The following is a 16,669-nucleotide window of genomic DNA, read 5'->3' on the forward strand; positions in this document are numbered from 1 at the left end:
TTATTCTAAAAAAAACATACTTATTCCTGTCTGTGATTTTTTTGTCTGTTGTGCCGCTTTAACATTCTCATGCTCATACAAAGTGCGGGATCTCTAGGAAGCACAGCTAATGAAAAATATGTAGTTTTAGGTAAAGAGAGTTTCAGGATTTGAATGCAGGGCAACTCTTTTGGAAGAACTGAGTAACTTAACCTGTGCCAACCACCAGGTTCTTTAAGCCCAAAGGTAAATGAAAGTCATGCAGTGGGACGCGCAGGAGCGAGCGTGAGCCTGTTGTCACGGTGTGACAAAGTCCATCAGCCGCGCATGGTGGCGGCGGGAGCGGCGCAGGGTGGGGGAGGGTCTTCACGCTGATGGAGATGCAGGCTGCTCAAGGCTCTTATTAGGGGCTGGCAGAGGAACGCCGTGGAGTTTGGGTGACAGCCCATCTCGCGCTCTGCCTGATTAAGGCTACCACACTCTCCTTCTGCAGGCTCTGACACATGCCTTGCCGAAAAGAGCTAGAAGGATAACGCGTCATGATCCCTTCAACACATCTGCCCGCGGCCGGTGCAAAAATTATATTTATGGTCTCTATATGCCGGGGTGACAAATGACTTCTCGCCTTCCTCATGTCTGAGAAGCTCACTGTGATAACTCATGGCAGGTGTCTTAAACGAGGAATGAGTGCCGAGCATGTTAACGGACTCTGAAGCAGAAAAAGAAAGGAGTGTAATGATCAGTGAGTTTGCACATGGAGACGCACAGTCAGGGTGCCCCACTGATGATGAGCAAGTGTTTTAGTGGGTACGAATTCAGGGGCCTCTCGCTGTGAATGCCATTCTTCGTGTGGTAATGCCCTTAAGTGGGTGACAAAAATTAAACTTGCTAACTCATTATCTTTTAATATGGAGGTGAAGATTTATTTAAAATTTTGGCTTTGAGGAAAGAAGGTTTCTAGGATTTGTCAGGGAGTTTAAGAAACAGGTTGACTGAGCTGAAATCAAATAGAAAGATAAAACAAATCCAACAGCTGTTCCCAATATGTGGTATTTACGCGGAATATATTAATTTCGTGTTCCTTTCTATGAAAATCGAAGTTCATTTACTGTCAGCTGCCCATCACAGAAAAATGTTTTGTGAGAAGACAGCACGTAAATCAATAATTATAATGGCTGACAAACATGCCTTAGAAAATTATACTTCAAGGGTAGACTGGGTCAGTGGACGTAAATTACAGTCGCAGTCCACTGGGGGAGTTCTGGTCAGGCAGTAAACAGCCACCCTAATTCGTTTTCACACCGATTACTCAATGCCTTTCCACCATGCTACTGAGGACTCACTCACTTCTTTTTGCATTTGGGCAAGCAGGTCTGCTGGCAGGAGGTCCTAGAAGGAAGTCATGTTTCATATAAAAAAAAAAAAATTATAAAACTGACAAGTAACAACATGCGCTGAGTAGAAGCACCGCGGTGGGCTGCCGTATCCCACATATGTGACACAGTAATTAACAAGTTTCATTAATAAATCTTATTAGCCTAAATTTGGCATAAGTAGCAAATTATGTAACAACAGTGCAGCACGGGCCTGCATATTTTTTGTTGTTTTACATATAACAGTGTCATTCCCCAATACACCTGATGCTTGATTTAGTAACTGCTGGGTGGATGTTGTTTGCAATACACAGCTACGTTAATAGTGCCATATTCTTACAGCATTATTTTTGACTGGTCTGCATGGTGGCTTGGCGACTCGATTAGCACCACTGCAGCCTTGTATCTTCAGGCTTGTGGGTTTGATGACCATCCTCAGGTCTGTGCGTGTGGGGTTTGCATGTACTGTACTCCTGTGAGCTTCCTCTGGGGACAGCAGTCTTCACACATGCCCAGGGTATAAGAGTGTACCATCCATCATGGGATCAGTTCCAGTCCCACAGTGACCGTGCACTGGATAGGCAATTATGGAAATTCGATTTCTTGGCTTGGAAAGTGCCTGTTTAGGAAACGCAGTGGATTGAGGATCAGGTCTAGGATTCTAGTTCATGGGGTTTAGCCTAATATCAGAAGACAGCCTTGCTCCATGGGAAGTGTGCAGGAAACACCATGCACTCTTTGCATGGCCTTAAGGCGGGGTAGCACCTGTCGTTGTTCTCTACCTGGAGCCATGTTTTTTGTACTACCACGTCTTTCTCTGATTCACTTTCGATAAGTAGTTAGGGGCAAGTAACGCGAAGCCATTACAGGGTGACAAGCAGATTGGTGATGATGTGGCTCAATTCCCATAATGCAAAGCAAATTACTTAAAGTAGCAATTAAAATCAGGGTCCAAATCCAGGCATCACTAGGATCTCATTCATCTGTCATATTCACCTCCTGTCCTCTTTTGTCCCGACTCATATCAAACGTAAGTCACAGCCACATGACACAAAGGGGCAGGTGAGAATAAAACACGCTCTGAGATGAAAGCATACAATGCCGCTTGCTTTCAACTGAAGTAATGAATATATTTTTTTTATACAGAACTAAAGAACACAGCTGTTTTCCCAGCTGAAGATCTCTGGATCCTTTCAAATGCTTGCCATGCACAGGCAAAGTGATGAAGGACCACAGGATTAAATTAATTGCAATGAGATGAAGACAGAAGCAACAGAAGCTACTCGCTTCCCCCAAGCCGGGCTATTTGTGAGAGTATGATAAGGGCTAATCAGAGATAGAGTTTCTTGCCCTTTCCATTCTCCTTCCAAATCACCCAATTACTGGGCTTATTTTAAGGCACAGCCAAACCCCTGAAAAAAGACGCTAAAGAGCATTTTTCCATGAAACTTCGTTAAACATCTGAAACCAGTCATCCATTCTGAGAGAGACATATAACTAGAACCAGAGGCCATTTGGGTTGTTTTCTTTTTCACTGCACACCTCATATCAGCATAGTAACATGTACCCCACCCCAACTGAATGTAGAGGAATAAGAAGTTTGGCTATATGGTCCTCCGCACAACTCTCACTAGGTCACCTCTGATAGTGGGGCACTTGGGGAACATATTCGACATCAAATCAGTCAGCCCTCTGGCACCAGACTTTGGGCTCTCACACTGAAGGCAACAATCACCTTCTTCCAGAAATATATACCAGCTCACCTTGTTCCCTGGGTGTCCTGCCAACCAGTACGCTTTTGTCAGTTTTATTGGACTTTGAGTCTTTTGTGACCCATACTCCAAGCATACCTCAGCTGTCCTGGTCCAAGCACCCCAGTTGCATAACCTTCATTGCATAACGCCCCCTACCCCCACCATTGTAGACTGAGACCTAGAGATTAAAAAAAGTACCAGGGGATCCAAAAATATATTTTCTGAGACTCTTGTGATTTTTGCCCGGAATGAAGTTCCATATGACTGAGTACAAGGGTACCAGGAATGGGGTTCTTTTATTTAATTTTCAAGAGAAATATCGATCTGGCCTCTTGACTGAAAAACTTTAAGAAATAAATGCTGCAGTACATGCATATTGACATTTCAGTGCAGTTACAGAACAGGCTCTTACTTCTAATCGCACCTGGAATAATGACATTTCAGGACCATTTAACAGCTAACGTGGTACCTGCAACCTGCAGCGCATACAAAATGTACCTGCAGCGCATTGGCTTTCAAAAATCGAGGGTGGCGCCTTATGCAGCCTGAAGAACATTGCATATTTATGGTAGTAGAATAGCGAACGTTTACAGCTTCATTTTAGGCAGTCATGTAAATGAGTTCCAAGGCTAATATATGCATCTATTCTTTGTGTATTTAGCTAAATTCAGGTGTCATATAGGGCACCTGCTATCTCAGTGACTAAACTGACTTAATTAGAGAAATAACTGCTTGTGTATAATAAAACCAGCATGTACACCAACCGATTCATTATATTCAGACTGGTGATTATTTATTCAAAAGGCAATGGAACAACATGACTGTGCGTTTTTATTCAGAAATTCGGAACAATCTGGGGCCTGCCAAAACCTATACTTTCTGGCCAATGTTTATGTCCTAAGACATATGAGGTGGAAAGGGCTTTGCTAAGCACATACAATGCCATCGCAATTGATCAGTCTGTGCCTTTAGGAACCCCAGTTAATGAAACTCAGCTGGCCATGCTTGGACCAATTGCCTGGTCGTGCTTTTCAATAGGAGCAGTCAGGCAAGATTCAAGGAGAGAGGCGAGATGCATGAGGCAGAGTTAGCCTTAAAGAGGCATTTTGTTTTGTGTTTAGGACCTTGTCTGCTTTTCTGCTTGATTTTATGCGACTTAAAACCCCCGCTTGCTTGAATCATGTTGTGTTATGTCTCCTTTCTGCTGTTGCAATTGTTTATATTTAAATTGCTCTCCTCAGATTCTTTGTTAAGCCACTGTATCATTTCACTTAGTTCCACTTACTTTAAGATCAAAGGTTCATTTAAAAAAAAAAATCGTAATGATATTATGTTTAAAAATATGGATAAAAAGTATTCATATAATAAGCATAACCCTGAACCTACAGAGCTGGGGGAATCTATGTATTTGCTTCTATAGACAACTTTGAAACACCAAAATCAGCTGGAACCTTTAATGTTATGTGAACGATGAGACAATGAAAATAACTAAGCATAGTTTACAGTAAGTATCTGTCATACTATATGCAGTCTCACTGACGTAATGATTACTGTTGAATTCACGACCCAATGACAGGTTGTTGTTGGTAGGCAACTAATGACAAAATGTACTTTGTTGTTGAATTTCATTTATTGCATTAAATTCAGGATGTTCAGGAAGGAAAATTTTTTACTGAGCACCACCCGATTGACTCTCCTGTGTCTTGGCCAGGGACTGGATGTCCTGCTGTCTCATGTTTTAATCAGAGCAACAGATTATTAATATGTATGCAGTTGACCATCTTAAAATGCGCATTCTTCCTGGTACTTGAACTAGCACATTTAAAATGACCATTTCTGTCTTTAATCTCCCTTATGAGATGATGGAAAACTAAGAAAATGCTAAGGTACAATGCTCATCTGCTTGTGCTTCAAAAATATGAGTATACGTGTGTGTGCCATTACTCTGATGACCTGACTTCAACAGAAGATGTCTGAGACACAGATATGTAGAAGCTAATGATGAATTTCTGCATCTGAAACATGCCAAAAAGTCATTAACTTTAAAATATCTAGATCTAAATTGTTAGGAAGAATTGATAGTCCTTTGAAATTAGAATAATTATGACATTGAAACTATACCCCAGTGTCTCCCACTTAACAAAATCTGTTGTTAGAACTGTAGTCGAGGTTTGAGTTCCGAAAGAGGGCGTGTAGACATTCTGTGTATACATTGTTTTTAGCCTCCCAAGGTCAGGAGGAGATCAAGCACTTGACAAAATAAAAAAATAAGAATTGATTAAAACACAGGCCACTTGATAATGCCTCACCTGTTATTTGCTAAAGGACAAAGCATGTTTGTAGTCCATTTGTAGTGGTGCAAATGATAGGATGGGAGTAAAGATGATTAATTATTCCATTGTTGGAGGCAGTATTTAATGTGGCGGTGGTATTGCAGGTGATGTATAGTGTGGGGCCAGAGCAGGCACGACGCATGCAGCTTAGCAGATAGGCTGGGAGGACCTTACAGTCCATCTCCTCTCTCTTTGGGTCACCGTAGCCCGAAGTCGAAGCCCACGGGAATGATTTGTTTTGCGAAAAGCAGATGTCTCGTTTGTAGAAAACCAGATGCCTTTTTCTCCAGACGCTTTGCATCCCAGTTCTCTTAGCATCTCTAAATTTAAGATGACTAATTTAAATCACAAAAATAGAATGTGGAGTGAAACCATATTCAAATTAGTTATAAGAAAACATTACTTCCCTTTCACTGCTCTGTAGTACAACTTCCTGGCAAAATGTGAATTATTATTAACAGTTTTTATAATTTTTTTTTCATATAATTCATGTCTATTCAGTGGAATTACAATAAAGAAAAATGGGGAAACACTTAGCGATCAATCCAAACTACAACTGAGATGATAAGTAATAAAACAGATAGAATCAGCTGCGGTTTGTCTCTGTGCACTGGAGCCGGATCTTTCTGTTTCACATACTTCAAGGTTAAAAGAAACAAGCAGTGTATATTTTTTGCAAAGATTTCACCTTCATTACTTGACATTTTTAAAGCTGTTGCAGTGTAATTAATTTTTTATCTGAAGCCATGAGTGACACATAAGGAGATTCAGGAGCTGTGTACACTTTTTGAGTAACAAATTGGAAAGTGTTCCAGATATGTTAAATACTGCAAGCAAAGGGGAGTGTGATTATAGATGTTTTCTATCAGAAATTTTTTATGACCATCTGGCTCATTTGTTTGGGGTCCATAGTTTAATTAAGGTACTGCTGGCACTGCTGTGGTTTCTGTTTGATATTTTAAGACTCGATGAAACATTTTCAGTTTATTTTTTTGTTTCTATCCAGCTTGATTGATAACACATGGAGGTTTATGTGAAGCTTGGTCTCTGCATGTGTCAAAGCGTCGGAACATCGAGTTGGACCGCATTGTATGCTTGATTTGCAAGCGAAGCCACATCAGAATGTGAAATTCTGCAATGAGAAATGCAGGATATTAGTCATTTGCCATGCAAACTTCAAAATATGTGTAGCTGTAATATATTGCAAATATTCGATGGCGAAAATGAAGTTTAACATAATTTATATGCAGCGCGTTGGCTCAGTGAGTAGGACTGTCACCTCACACCTCCTGCATGGGGAGCAGAATCCCACCTCCTCTCTGTATGTGTGGAGTTTGCATGTTCTTCCCATGTTGAACAGGTTTTCTTAGGGTACACCAGTTACATCAAGGATTCCAAAGACATGCAGTTAGGCTAATTAGCATTTAAAAAATTGCCCATAGTAAATCATTGTAAGTGTGTGTCTAGTGACGAGATCACATCCAAGATCTCTGGATGTGCTGCCTGTCAGATTTGGATAGTTCAGGTCCAGAAAGTTAAAATCTAGACCAAGATTGTGTTTCAACCAAGAAGTTGAGTACTCTGTGTGTAGTTAGAAGCTATTGCCACCCATTTTCTGTAAACATTTGTCCTATCCTGGGTCGCAGGGGGTCCGTTTTTGGACTGAAGGGGGAAACCCCACGATAACACAGGGAGAACATGCAAAGTCCTCACACATGGTACCCCGGCAAACACTTGAACGCTGGTCCCAGAGGTGTGAGGCAACAGTGCTACCCACTATGCCACTGTACCATCCTAGAAGTTATTTCTGAATCTAAAAATACAAAAATCTTAGTCTGGATCTGAACTTTACACATCTGCTGCTTGTGATAGGTTGCAGTCACCCTTGTGACCCAGCCTGATAAGCGTTTAGAAGATATAGGAGTATATACAGTCAGCCTGCCTCTTACACGGTTTTGAAGGATTGCAGTATACTGTGCAATGACTTTGGATTTTGACCAAAACAATACATTATAACAACTACTGTACTGGTTTTACATAGAATTTACATTGTATAGGTACAGTTCTGTAATCTGTGCATGATCTAAAGTATACGACAGGTTGGGAGTAGGAGTATATGCAAAGTAAATCGGCACTTTTATATAAGGGTGCTGGAACGTACGTGGCTTTGGAGTATCGCAGTGGGCTGTGGAACCAGTTGACCGCGTAATATGCAGATACACTGTATGCATATATATGTCCTAGGAACACTTACAGTGTTTTGGAGCAATCTGGAAGCCAGAAGGGTTTCTCTTCAAAGTGTAGGTCATGCGGCAGCCGATGGTCCCCACATAATTTAATAAGGATGCAGTTGAAACCATTCAGACTTAGCCAAGCTGACAAATGCAGCACAATGAATTATACAGCACATACAGGTTTTTAAGTCATATAGTTTTAGATCTTTTTTTATTCTCTTTTAACAAAAGGGAAGACCACAAAACTGTGGAAGATGTCTTTACATCAGTGTGCCGCCAAACTGCTTTTCTGAATGAAGCAGCACATTAGAGCTGTTAGGGCTCACAGGACAGCAGTAGCAGACGTGTGGTATCTGGCTAAGCACAAAGCGTGATGTAATCACTGAGAATCATTAATGGCATTGTCATTAATATGCAAATTAGCGTGTTTAAATACAGGTAGTCCTAGTCCTATTTTTTCTGATTATATTATACATTTATAATGTATGCATTTCTAAATGATGATGGACTAGGGATATTTAAGCTGGTGTCTGGAACTTAAAGGCAGACATGATCCAATTATGGAAATTCCAAATTTGCCACTGGTCACCAGTGACCAGTGGTCACCAGTGGTCATTACATTTCATTTTTGGATGTTTTGCACGTAACTCCTCAAACATCATTTGAAGTCTGAAAATGTTCCCACTGTCAGTCCTGCGCAGTGCACTCTTCACCCTGTGGTTTCTAAAATTTGATATCATGCTGTTTTGTTATCCTCCTGTCTCCTGCAGGGTGAGGGCTCGGCGTTCCTGCAGCTTGGGTCATCCATAGAGCAACAGATCAACGGGATGTTCAAGGTGATGGAGGAATACGACTGGCGCAACTTTGTAGTGATCACCAGTCTCTATCCCGGGCACGAGACCTTCATAGACTACATCCGCTCCTTCACGGACACCAGCTACTTCCTGTGGGAACTGCAAGATGTGCTGAGCTTCGAGATGTCGGAGGCCGCCAATGACATCCGTACGCGCCGGATGCTGCAGCAGGTCGACGCCCAGGTCTTGTTGGTCTACTGTTCCCATGAGGAAGCGGTCTACCTCTTCACCATGGCAACTGAGGCGGGGCTAGTGGGGCCCGGATATATATGGATCGTCCCCAGTCTGGCTGTGGGGAACCCTGACCTCGTCCCCCCACAAAGCTTTCCCGTCGGACTCATAAGCATCACCACGGATGGCTGGAAGAAGAGTCTGCGGCAACGCGTGCGGGATGGGGTGGCCATCGTGGTGAACGGTGTACAGAGCTTCCGCAGACACCAGGGGTTTGTACCCGAGGGCTACAATGACTGTCACAGTCCTATGCATCCTCCAAGCAACAACACCCTGTTCAGGTAGGTTATGGAGGCTGGAGGACAGCAGCTTTCCAAGAAAAAGTCTATAGCACTATAGCATTATAGTCTTACCTTTAATGAAATACATTCTGATTTTTTCTCTGTAATTTCCTCCTGGAATCAATAAAGTTTATCTAGTCTAATCTGCACAGGGCTACTGCTTTGTTCCCCAAGGTACAAACAAAATTAATGTACCCCCACTTGTACAAAAATGTTCCTTAGGGTCCATTTCTATACCTTCAATTAGACAAAATGTACATTTACCTACAGCTAGGGTACAATTGGCAGATCCTTGAGGGTACAGCCCAAGTGACAAGTAATTGTACCTTCAAAGGTAAAAATTGAGGATAAAAACTTTTTGCCCTAATGGTATAAAGAAATGTAAAATTTCATTACATCATAATGGTGTAGGATATTTTAGATAATATAATTTTATTTTATGAGTATTGCCTAAGTACTGTCTGCTCATACTGCAGTGCTATTACTGTGATAAGTCACTGCAAAGGATATTAATCTGTTTATACAAATAGCTGACATAAAACTCTGTCAGCCTTATTGAAATGACTGTTTTAGTAGCCTATGCAATGCATCTGTTGATGGCCAGTAAGGCGACGTTCCGGTCTCCTTGGAAACTCTTTAACCTCCCTTTGTCAATACACAAGAAAAGGAAAAAGTGGTACCTTGTCATGTGAGGCATAATTTCAAAGAGTTATCTCTGTGCCAAGAAAAACAGTAAATACTAGTCAAGCTCAATTGCATCTGAGGGGTTGAGGTTGTAAAAGTCGCTGATTATTATTGGTGAAGGTCAGATAATTGATCATGGACTCCAAGACTCCAGGAACTGAATAGTTGGATTATGTTGTTTTTAAAAACTATTTAGACCATTTTTTTTTGCTGGATATCTGTCTTCAAACCATATTCGGTCTGGAAAAAACAGCATATTACATTAACCTTTATGTCTTTCAGGCATTTTCACAAACAAATAATTTACTAAGCAATATATTTGGCAGTGAAAGCCTTTTGTTTATTGAAGTATCATAGGGTTGTGAAGAATAGAATATATCCCTAGTATTAATGTAGTTAGTTAGGTGTTATCCAATTTTGATAACTATACTATAGCTATGCTTACTTTCAGAGCCGCTGATTGTTTACTGTGGTATCCAGTTAAAGGCTATCATGACCGAAGATAAACTGAGCTATTGGATAAAGAAGTCATAAGTAATGGGCTATGGGTGGTGAAGTGGTTCAGTGATCACCTGACGCCTCAGAGGACGCAGTTCCCCTGTGCTAATAAGCGTTTCCATTGGTACTTTGGTTCCTACCTAGAGCCTAAAGACGTATAGGTCAGGTGACCTGGTGAGTCATGGATGCCCCTGATTTATGCCCTGTTAAAAGCCCACTGTCACACTAATGGCATTAGTAGTTGCTGAACATGGAAGGATGTCCAGCTCTGTATATCATGGCAAGTTACATGTTAATTTAATTTGAGAGCGACCAGAACTGAACTGCTGCTATTATGATTGGAAATGAGGTGTGTCCATTTTAAGAAACAATTGCCTTGTTACACTTATTAATATTAACTTATTAAATATCACTTTCTTTACTTAGAACACATTCTCACAGACATCAGAATTTTCCCTCCTGTTGATGATTACGAAGCTGAGTATTGTTCATCCAAGTGGAATTCCTTTGAAGCTTTCTGTATACTGACGATGTTGATAAAACACTTTTTTTTTAAATACAAGGCTTTGGATTCTGCCAGTCATTCCATCTGCTAATAAGATTACACAGATTAACAGGTTAAATAGTCTTTTCACAAGGGGGCTTCTACCATCATTACAGACAATGTTTTAATCACATCCTTAAGCTTTGGGGTGATTATGCTTTCGAGAGACACATGGGCAGGAAATGAAAGGCTTCGCCATCTGCAGTCTAAGCATGAGAAATGAGTACATCATGGCGCTATGGCATGATGTTTCACATGTAGCGTAATGCTTCACCAAGTGTCGGCGCGTCCTCCGCTCACACAACACATAGCAAGTGCAGAGTAGCTCATCTTTAAATAATTCAAATGAATTAATTGAAGTGGACTTTGCAGAGACCTGCTCATGACATAACGATAAAGATGATATATATCGTGGCCACTTTATAATATATCGTGGGAACGAATTAATTAAATATGGCTACATTTTCACAAAAATGAGGGGACAAATTAATAAAAATGCCCACGATTTATCTAAAACGAGGGAACGGGAACGAGTTCGGTAAAGCGCCCTGGCTGTGAAGCACATAAGTGCCTCTGCTCTGTGATTGTAGGTCATTCCAACCTAGATTTGCCACTTCCAGTCTGAGGAAATATGGGACTTACCTCACGATAAAATATGCTGAGTGGGGGGCACAATAAAATTTGGGTGGGGGTGGTCAAACCGCAAATACAAGACAAATCACGCTCCATATTGGTTCAAAATGGTCCCCAACATTTTATTTTTCAATATTGGATGATTCCGTACACTGGCCACTTTATTCCAACCTTAAAATTAAAATATCTCTGCCCACACCAGCCTATGTCTAGTGGCCTAAATGAAAGTAATGCATTAAGCAATAAGCAGGCTATGTAGTAACATGTGCTCACGTTTTAATATATCGTGAGAACAAATTAATAAAATCTCCCCATGATTTGCCTAACACCAGGGAACAAATTAGTAAATCGTGGCCACGATACATATATAGTTTTTATCTTTATTTCATGAGCAGGGCTCCGGGCATTTTACATATGCTAATAATGGTAACATTTGCAGAAAATCCAAGACTTAGAAATGAAGAATTTTAGACATTTATTTTTTGCTGAAATTAAAATATGCCAACTGCTGTTGCTCTCTAACAGGCACATGTTGAATGTCACATGGGAACACCGCGATTTATCCTTCAACCCGGACGGCCACCTTACCAACCCATCCATGGTGATCATTACTTTGGACAGAGAGCGACAGTGGGACAAGGTAAGGACGCCCAAATGTATGGGCTTCTTAAAGTAATACCTCGTTATATTAAGTGGCCTGATGAATATGGGCGGAATAACATTAGCATCTTACAGGATTTTGCTCATAATAAGCTTATAATGTAAGTTTATTCATAGAAATTTTAATGTTAATAGATGAAATGTGACGACATTCAGAAGTATAAAGGAAAGGCCTGTTCATTAAAAACTATAAAGGCAAGATCTATTTGCTGTTCATTTTCTGGTCAATAAGTTTTTGAAAATCTCATTGTACAAGCGGAAATTGATAGTATGCTAGAGTTATTGTGAAAGATATCGCTCCTTATTTTATTTGAATTGAACTAAATGCTATTACAGCTATCAGGGGAGGATGTTGAAATTATTGTTTAGGTAATTGATTAAATTGGATTTTGGATATTTTGCATTTCAATTTGATTCCTTAATAAATTATGAATGCAGAATTATTTATAGCTTTCAGGTTCCACCTCCTCTCCAAAACTAGCTGTCACTCTGTACAAACTGTAGTTCTGGCCGAAGTTAATAGATGTGCCACAGCCCTTCTGTCATAATAGTCAACAATTTTAGATGTCATTAAAAATAAATGAAAATATGGACAAATGAATAACCAACTAAATGAACGGTAAGTTTGTGCCTGTTCCACTCAAATCAATCAATGTTAGCACTGAATCAGTTGCATGTTGTAGAATTCTGCTTTGTGATAGAGCTTAATAGACTTGCAAACAGATACAATATTAAACCAACCCCCCCCCCCAAACAGAGACAATATTAAACCACCCACCCCCATTTTTTGGACGCATTGCATTGCTGTTTAGATTCTGCTTGCAAAACCAAACGTAAAAACCAGCATTAGAACATAAATGCAAATGGGGCACATTCCCGCCTAATCATTAAAAGTATATTATTGTTTAAAAGTTATAAAATATCTGTGCTCTGCTTGTACTGGCAGCACATTTTATTCATCTATTCAGGAGCCAGCCCAAGGTTACAGCTTTATTTTTGATGCAGTAAACTCTTCCCAACTCTCTATTTACACTGTGCGACATGTTGTAGCAGTGTGACCCTCAACCAAAACAAAAGCTCTGAGACGTTTGTTGATACTGCATATGTTCTTTTGCACTTCATGTACCTATCTAAAAAGTGGGTTATTCTGTGGACATTGTTTTGTATAATTATTAAAAAGTTACTACTGTAATATAGTTGTGTGTATTTAGCTGTTAAACCTGAAATCGAAGTTTCGGGAAACAAGAATTGCTCATCGTTTGTGCTCATTTGACAATTTAAAAAGTTGGTAATTTCTGAAATTTAAATGTAATAGCTATCAAATTAAATAGTAGAATTGTCACTCTCTCCTTCATAACTGTCTTGTCAGTGACAGTGCTTCAGGTTCAATAGGAACAATAACAAACATACCATTTTAATTTGTGAATTGCTTTGCATTCTCAGTGACAAACCATTGCACGTGTTATCATTATGCTGGTACCCGCATAAATAGGCATTTAATTTCAATCTGCTGTATCCTTTATTTGGGGAGGGGACAGTGTGACATTGCACACTTTTCAGTGTAATGGCCACGCATTTTCAACCTTTTGGAATAACTGCTTACATTTGTCTTAATTAAGTGGCAGTTTCATTTACGGCAATTTGACTTCTTTACCTAATGGGATTTTCTTGACAACCAGCCCTGCTTAGCCATAGAAAACAAATGGTCTTTCTAAATGTAATGTGAGAAAATAGGTCAGTTTCATTTTTCCCTGCAAGTTATTGTTTTGCTCAATAACACGAGTGATCTGCATGGAAAACAAATGTTTCTCCATGTATGATTAAGTGTCAGATTTGTGTTAAATATTTTAATGTTCAGGCTGAATAAATGGGAGACTATATTTACTCATAAGACATAAAGCATGGGTAAGTTACATGAATTTACCCTTGCCCTTCTTTCCAGTCATATTCATAATAATTTATAACTGATTGATTCAATACATACGAGAAGTCTGAGTAATTGCCTACTTTATTCACTTTCTGACTCCACCTCCTGGTGAGATTGACACTTTTATTATATGCCACTGGTTCCGATATGAATCCAATATAGTAGCAAAATTCTAGTCACTAAATGAATGGCTGTCTTTTATTTAAGCACAGTAGAGTACATTCAGTGCATAGCTCTTATGTGACTTAGCAAATTCATTTATGACAATTCTTTTCCCACGGATCACATTCAAAAGCTTCAACAAGTACAAACGTGCATTTAGATCAAGAAGAACAAACAAACAAACAATCCCCCCAAATCATTCATTAATAATGGCAAATTCAATTTTGTCTGCTCCACAAATGACTTGCAGATTACTCACACTCTGTGCCGGGTTTGTGCATAGCAAATAGCTGGCAGATATGTTGTAAATATAACCCAGGCACTGCCTGTGCTGTCAATAAGCTTTGAGAGAGACTGTGCTGCTTTGAAGCTGAAGCAGAGGTAGACAAAGCACAAATGTCGAGGCTTTATTGTCAAAGAACACCTGCTGATCCACTCGCACGTAAAGAATGGGACCTTTGATCATGAGATTAAAGAAGTGCTGTAAAACAAAGAATTTTGGTATGTGCAGACAGCGCAGACAAATCATTTTAACTAGCAGAATCATCAAAAGTTTTCAGAAATACCACAACTAATTTTTATATTCACTATCACAGATCAGCCATACCATTAAAACCACTGACAGATGAAGTGAATAACATTGATTATCTCATTACAATAGCATGTCAAGGGTGCCATTTTGTATTAGGGAAGCTAACAGTTAGCTCTTGAAGTTGATTTGTTGGAAGCAAGAAAAATAGGGAAGCATAAGGATCCGAGCAACTCTGAAAAGGGCTAAATTGTAATGACTAGATGACTGGGTGCATGTGCATTGTTTACCTGGAGAAGAGATGGTACCAGGATGCACTATGGGAAGAAGGCAAGCTGACATTGGCAGTGTGATGCTCTGTGCAATGTTCTGCTGGGAAGCCATGGGTCCTGGCATTCATGTGAATGCTACTTTGACACGTGCCACCTACCTACACATTGTTGCAGACCAAATTCACCCCTTCACGACAGTGGTATTCCACGATGGAAGTAGCCTCTTTCAACAGGATAATGCACCCTGCCACACTACAAAAATTGTTCAGGAATGGTTTGAAGAACATGAAAAAGAGCTCAAGGTGTTGCCTTGGCTTCCAAATTCCCCACATCACAATCCGATCGAACATCTGTGGAATGTGCTGGGCAAATGAGCCCAATCCATGGAGGCTCCACCTCACAACTTGCTGAACGTAAAGGATCTGCTGCTAACGTCTTGGTGCCAGATACCACAGGACACCTTGTGGGGTCCATTTCTTGACGGGTCAGAGCTGTTTTGGCGTTGTGAGGGTGATTTTAATGTTATGACTGATTGGTGTATAAATTAAAGGGAATTGTACAAACACAGATTAACCTTTGTTGAGGGCTGAATCACACATCTAGCTAATCATCCAAAGAGAGTAGTGTGGAAGCCAGTCAGCTTATGTGAAATGCTGCCTTATGAAAGACATTTAAACCCGTACACATACTTCTGATTTATTTCTGTTTTCAACAACTGAACACAAAACACGTTTTGGTTAAAGAGCAATAAGTACTTGAGTTTAAAGCATTATTTTTGATTGCTTGTGATTACAGACACTCTTGTCCCTGTGCTATTTACCCTTGGAACATAGATGAGTGTATGATGAGGTGAGTTTATTATAATGTTGTCTTTGTCAGGGCTAGCTTGGGACAGGGATGGGGCCGACAGGACACAAATGTAAAGAGATGGGCTGATGGAAACGAAGTACAGAAACATGAGAATAATGTTATAGCTAACTAATGCACATCCATCCATCCATCCATCCATCAATCATCCATCCATCCATCCATCCATCCATCCATGAATCCTTCATCTTAGATACAGAACATGACTGCACTAAGCCTAGAATCTATTCTTAGAAGCAAAGGGCCCATGGTAGGTGATATACCGGAAAGGATGTCAGTCAGCACACACACATGCAAAAACACACGCAGATACGCAGACTATGGGCAATTTACTGACAGCAGTTCCCCCTGAAGAAACTGGTTTGCTTTGATTGACCCCATGCAAACACTAATTATAAATACACAAGAATCAGATTATATATTTATGGATGGATATATGTTTCAAATTTTGTCACAAACATAATCGTAAAACTTCAAGCTTGAAAGATATATTCATGCGTTTATAAACTGCTACTCTACTGATTCTTCTCTTCTGTCACCCCATCTGCGCATCCTCCTCTTTCACCCACATGATTTTTGGGCCTGGGCCATCACTCAATCAAAGGGCTATCTGGAGCTGTCACCCCCCCCCCCCCATCCCTGTTCATGTTGTGTCACTAATTTATTAGTGGGATAAATCATCGTCCTCCTGCTCTTTTCAAACATGAATCCCCTGACAGCTGATGAACGCTGTTTTTCACGGTGCCAGTGCAGTCATCCCCAGCCAGTAAGAAGGTACCTCGTTTTTTTCTTCTTTTGAGACAGGATAGCACGAGATTAATGTGGAAACAAGAAAGTGATAAAATAACATACCC

The 16,669-nt window shown here is 40.3% G+C and overlaps 1 protein-coding gene across 1 annotated transcript in view; it reads left to right on the forward strand.

The window, feature by feature from the left end:
- grin2cb (glutamate receptor, ionotropic, N-methyl D-aspartate 2Cb) overlaps positions 1–16,669 on the forward strand; it is a 59,830-nt gene that overhangs the window by 17,572 nt on the left and 25,589 nt on the right. Inside the window, exons 3-4 of the mRNA XM_023819502.1 lie at positions 8,444–9,039; positions 11,924–12,038. Coding sequence (XP_023675270.1) covers positions 8,444–9,039; positions 11,924–12,038 — 711 coding nt within the window. The remainder of the gene's footprint in view (positions 1–8,443; positions 9,040–11,923; positions 12,039–16,669) is intronic.

The sequence above is a fragment of the Paramormyrops kingsleyae genome, chromosome 5, assembly GCF_048594095.1.
Source record: "Paramormyrops kingsleyae isolate MSU_618 chromosome 5, PKINGS_0.4, whole genome shotgun sequence".
NCBI classification, from domain to species: domain Eukaryota; kingdom Metazoa; phylum Chordata; class Actinopteri; order Osteoglossiformes; family Mormyridae; genus Paramormyrops; species Paramormyrops kingsleyae.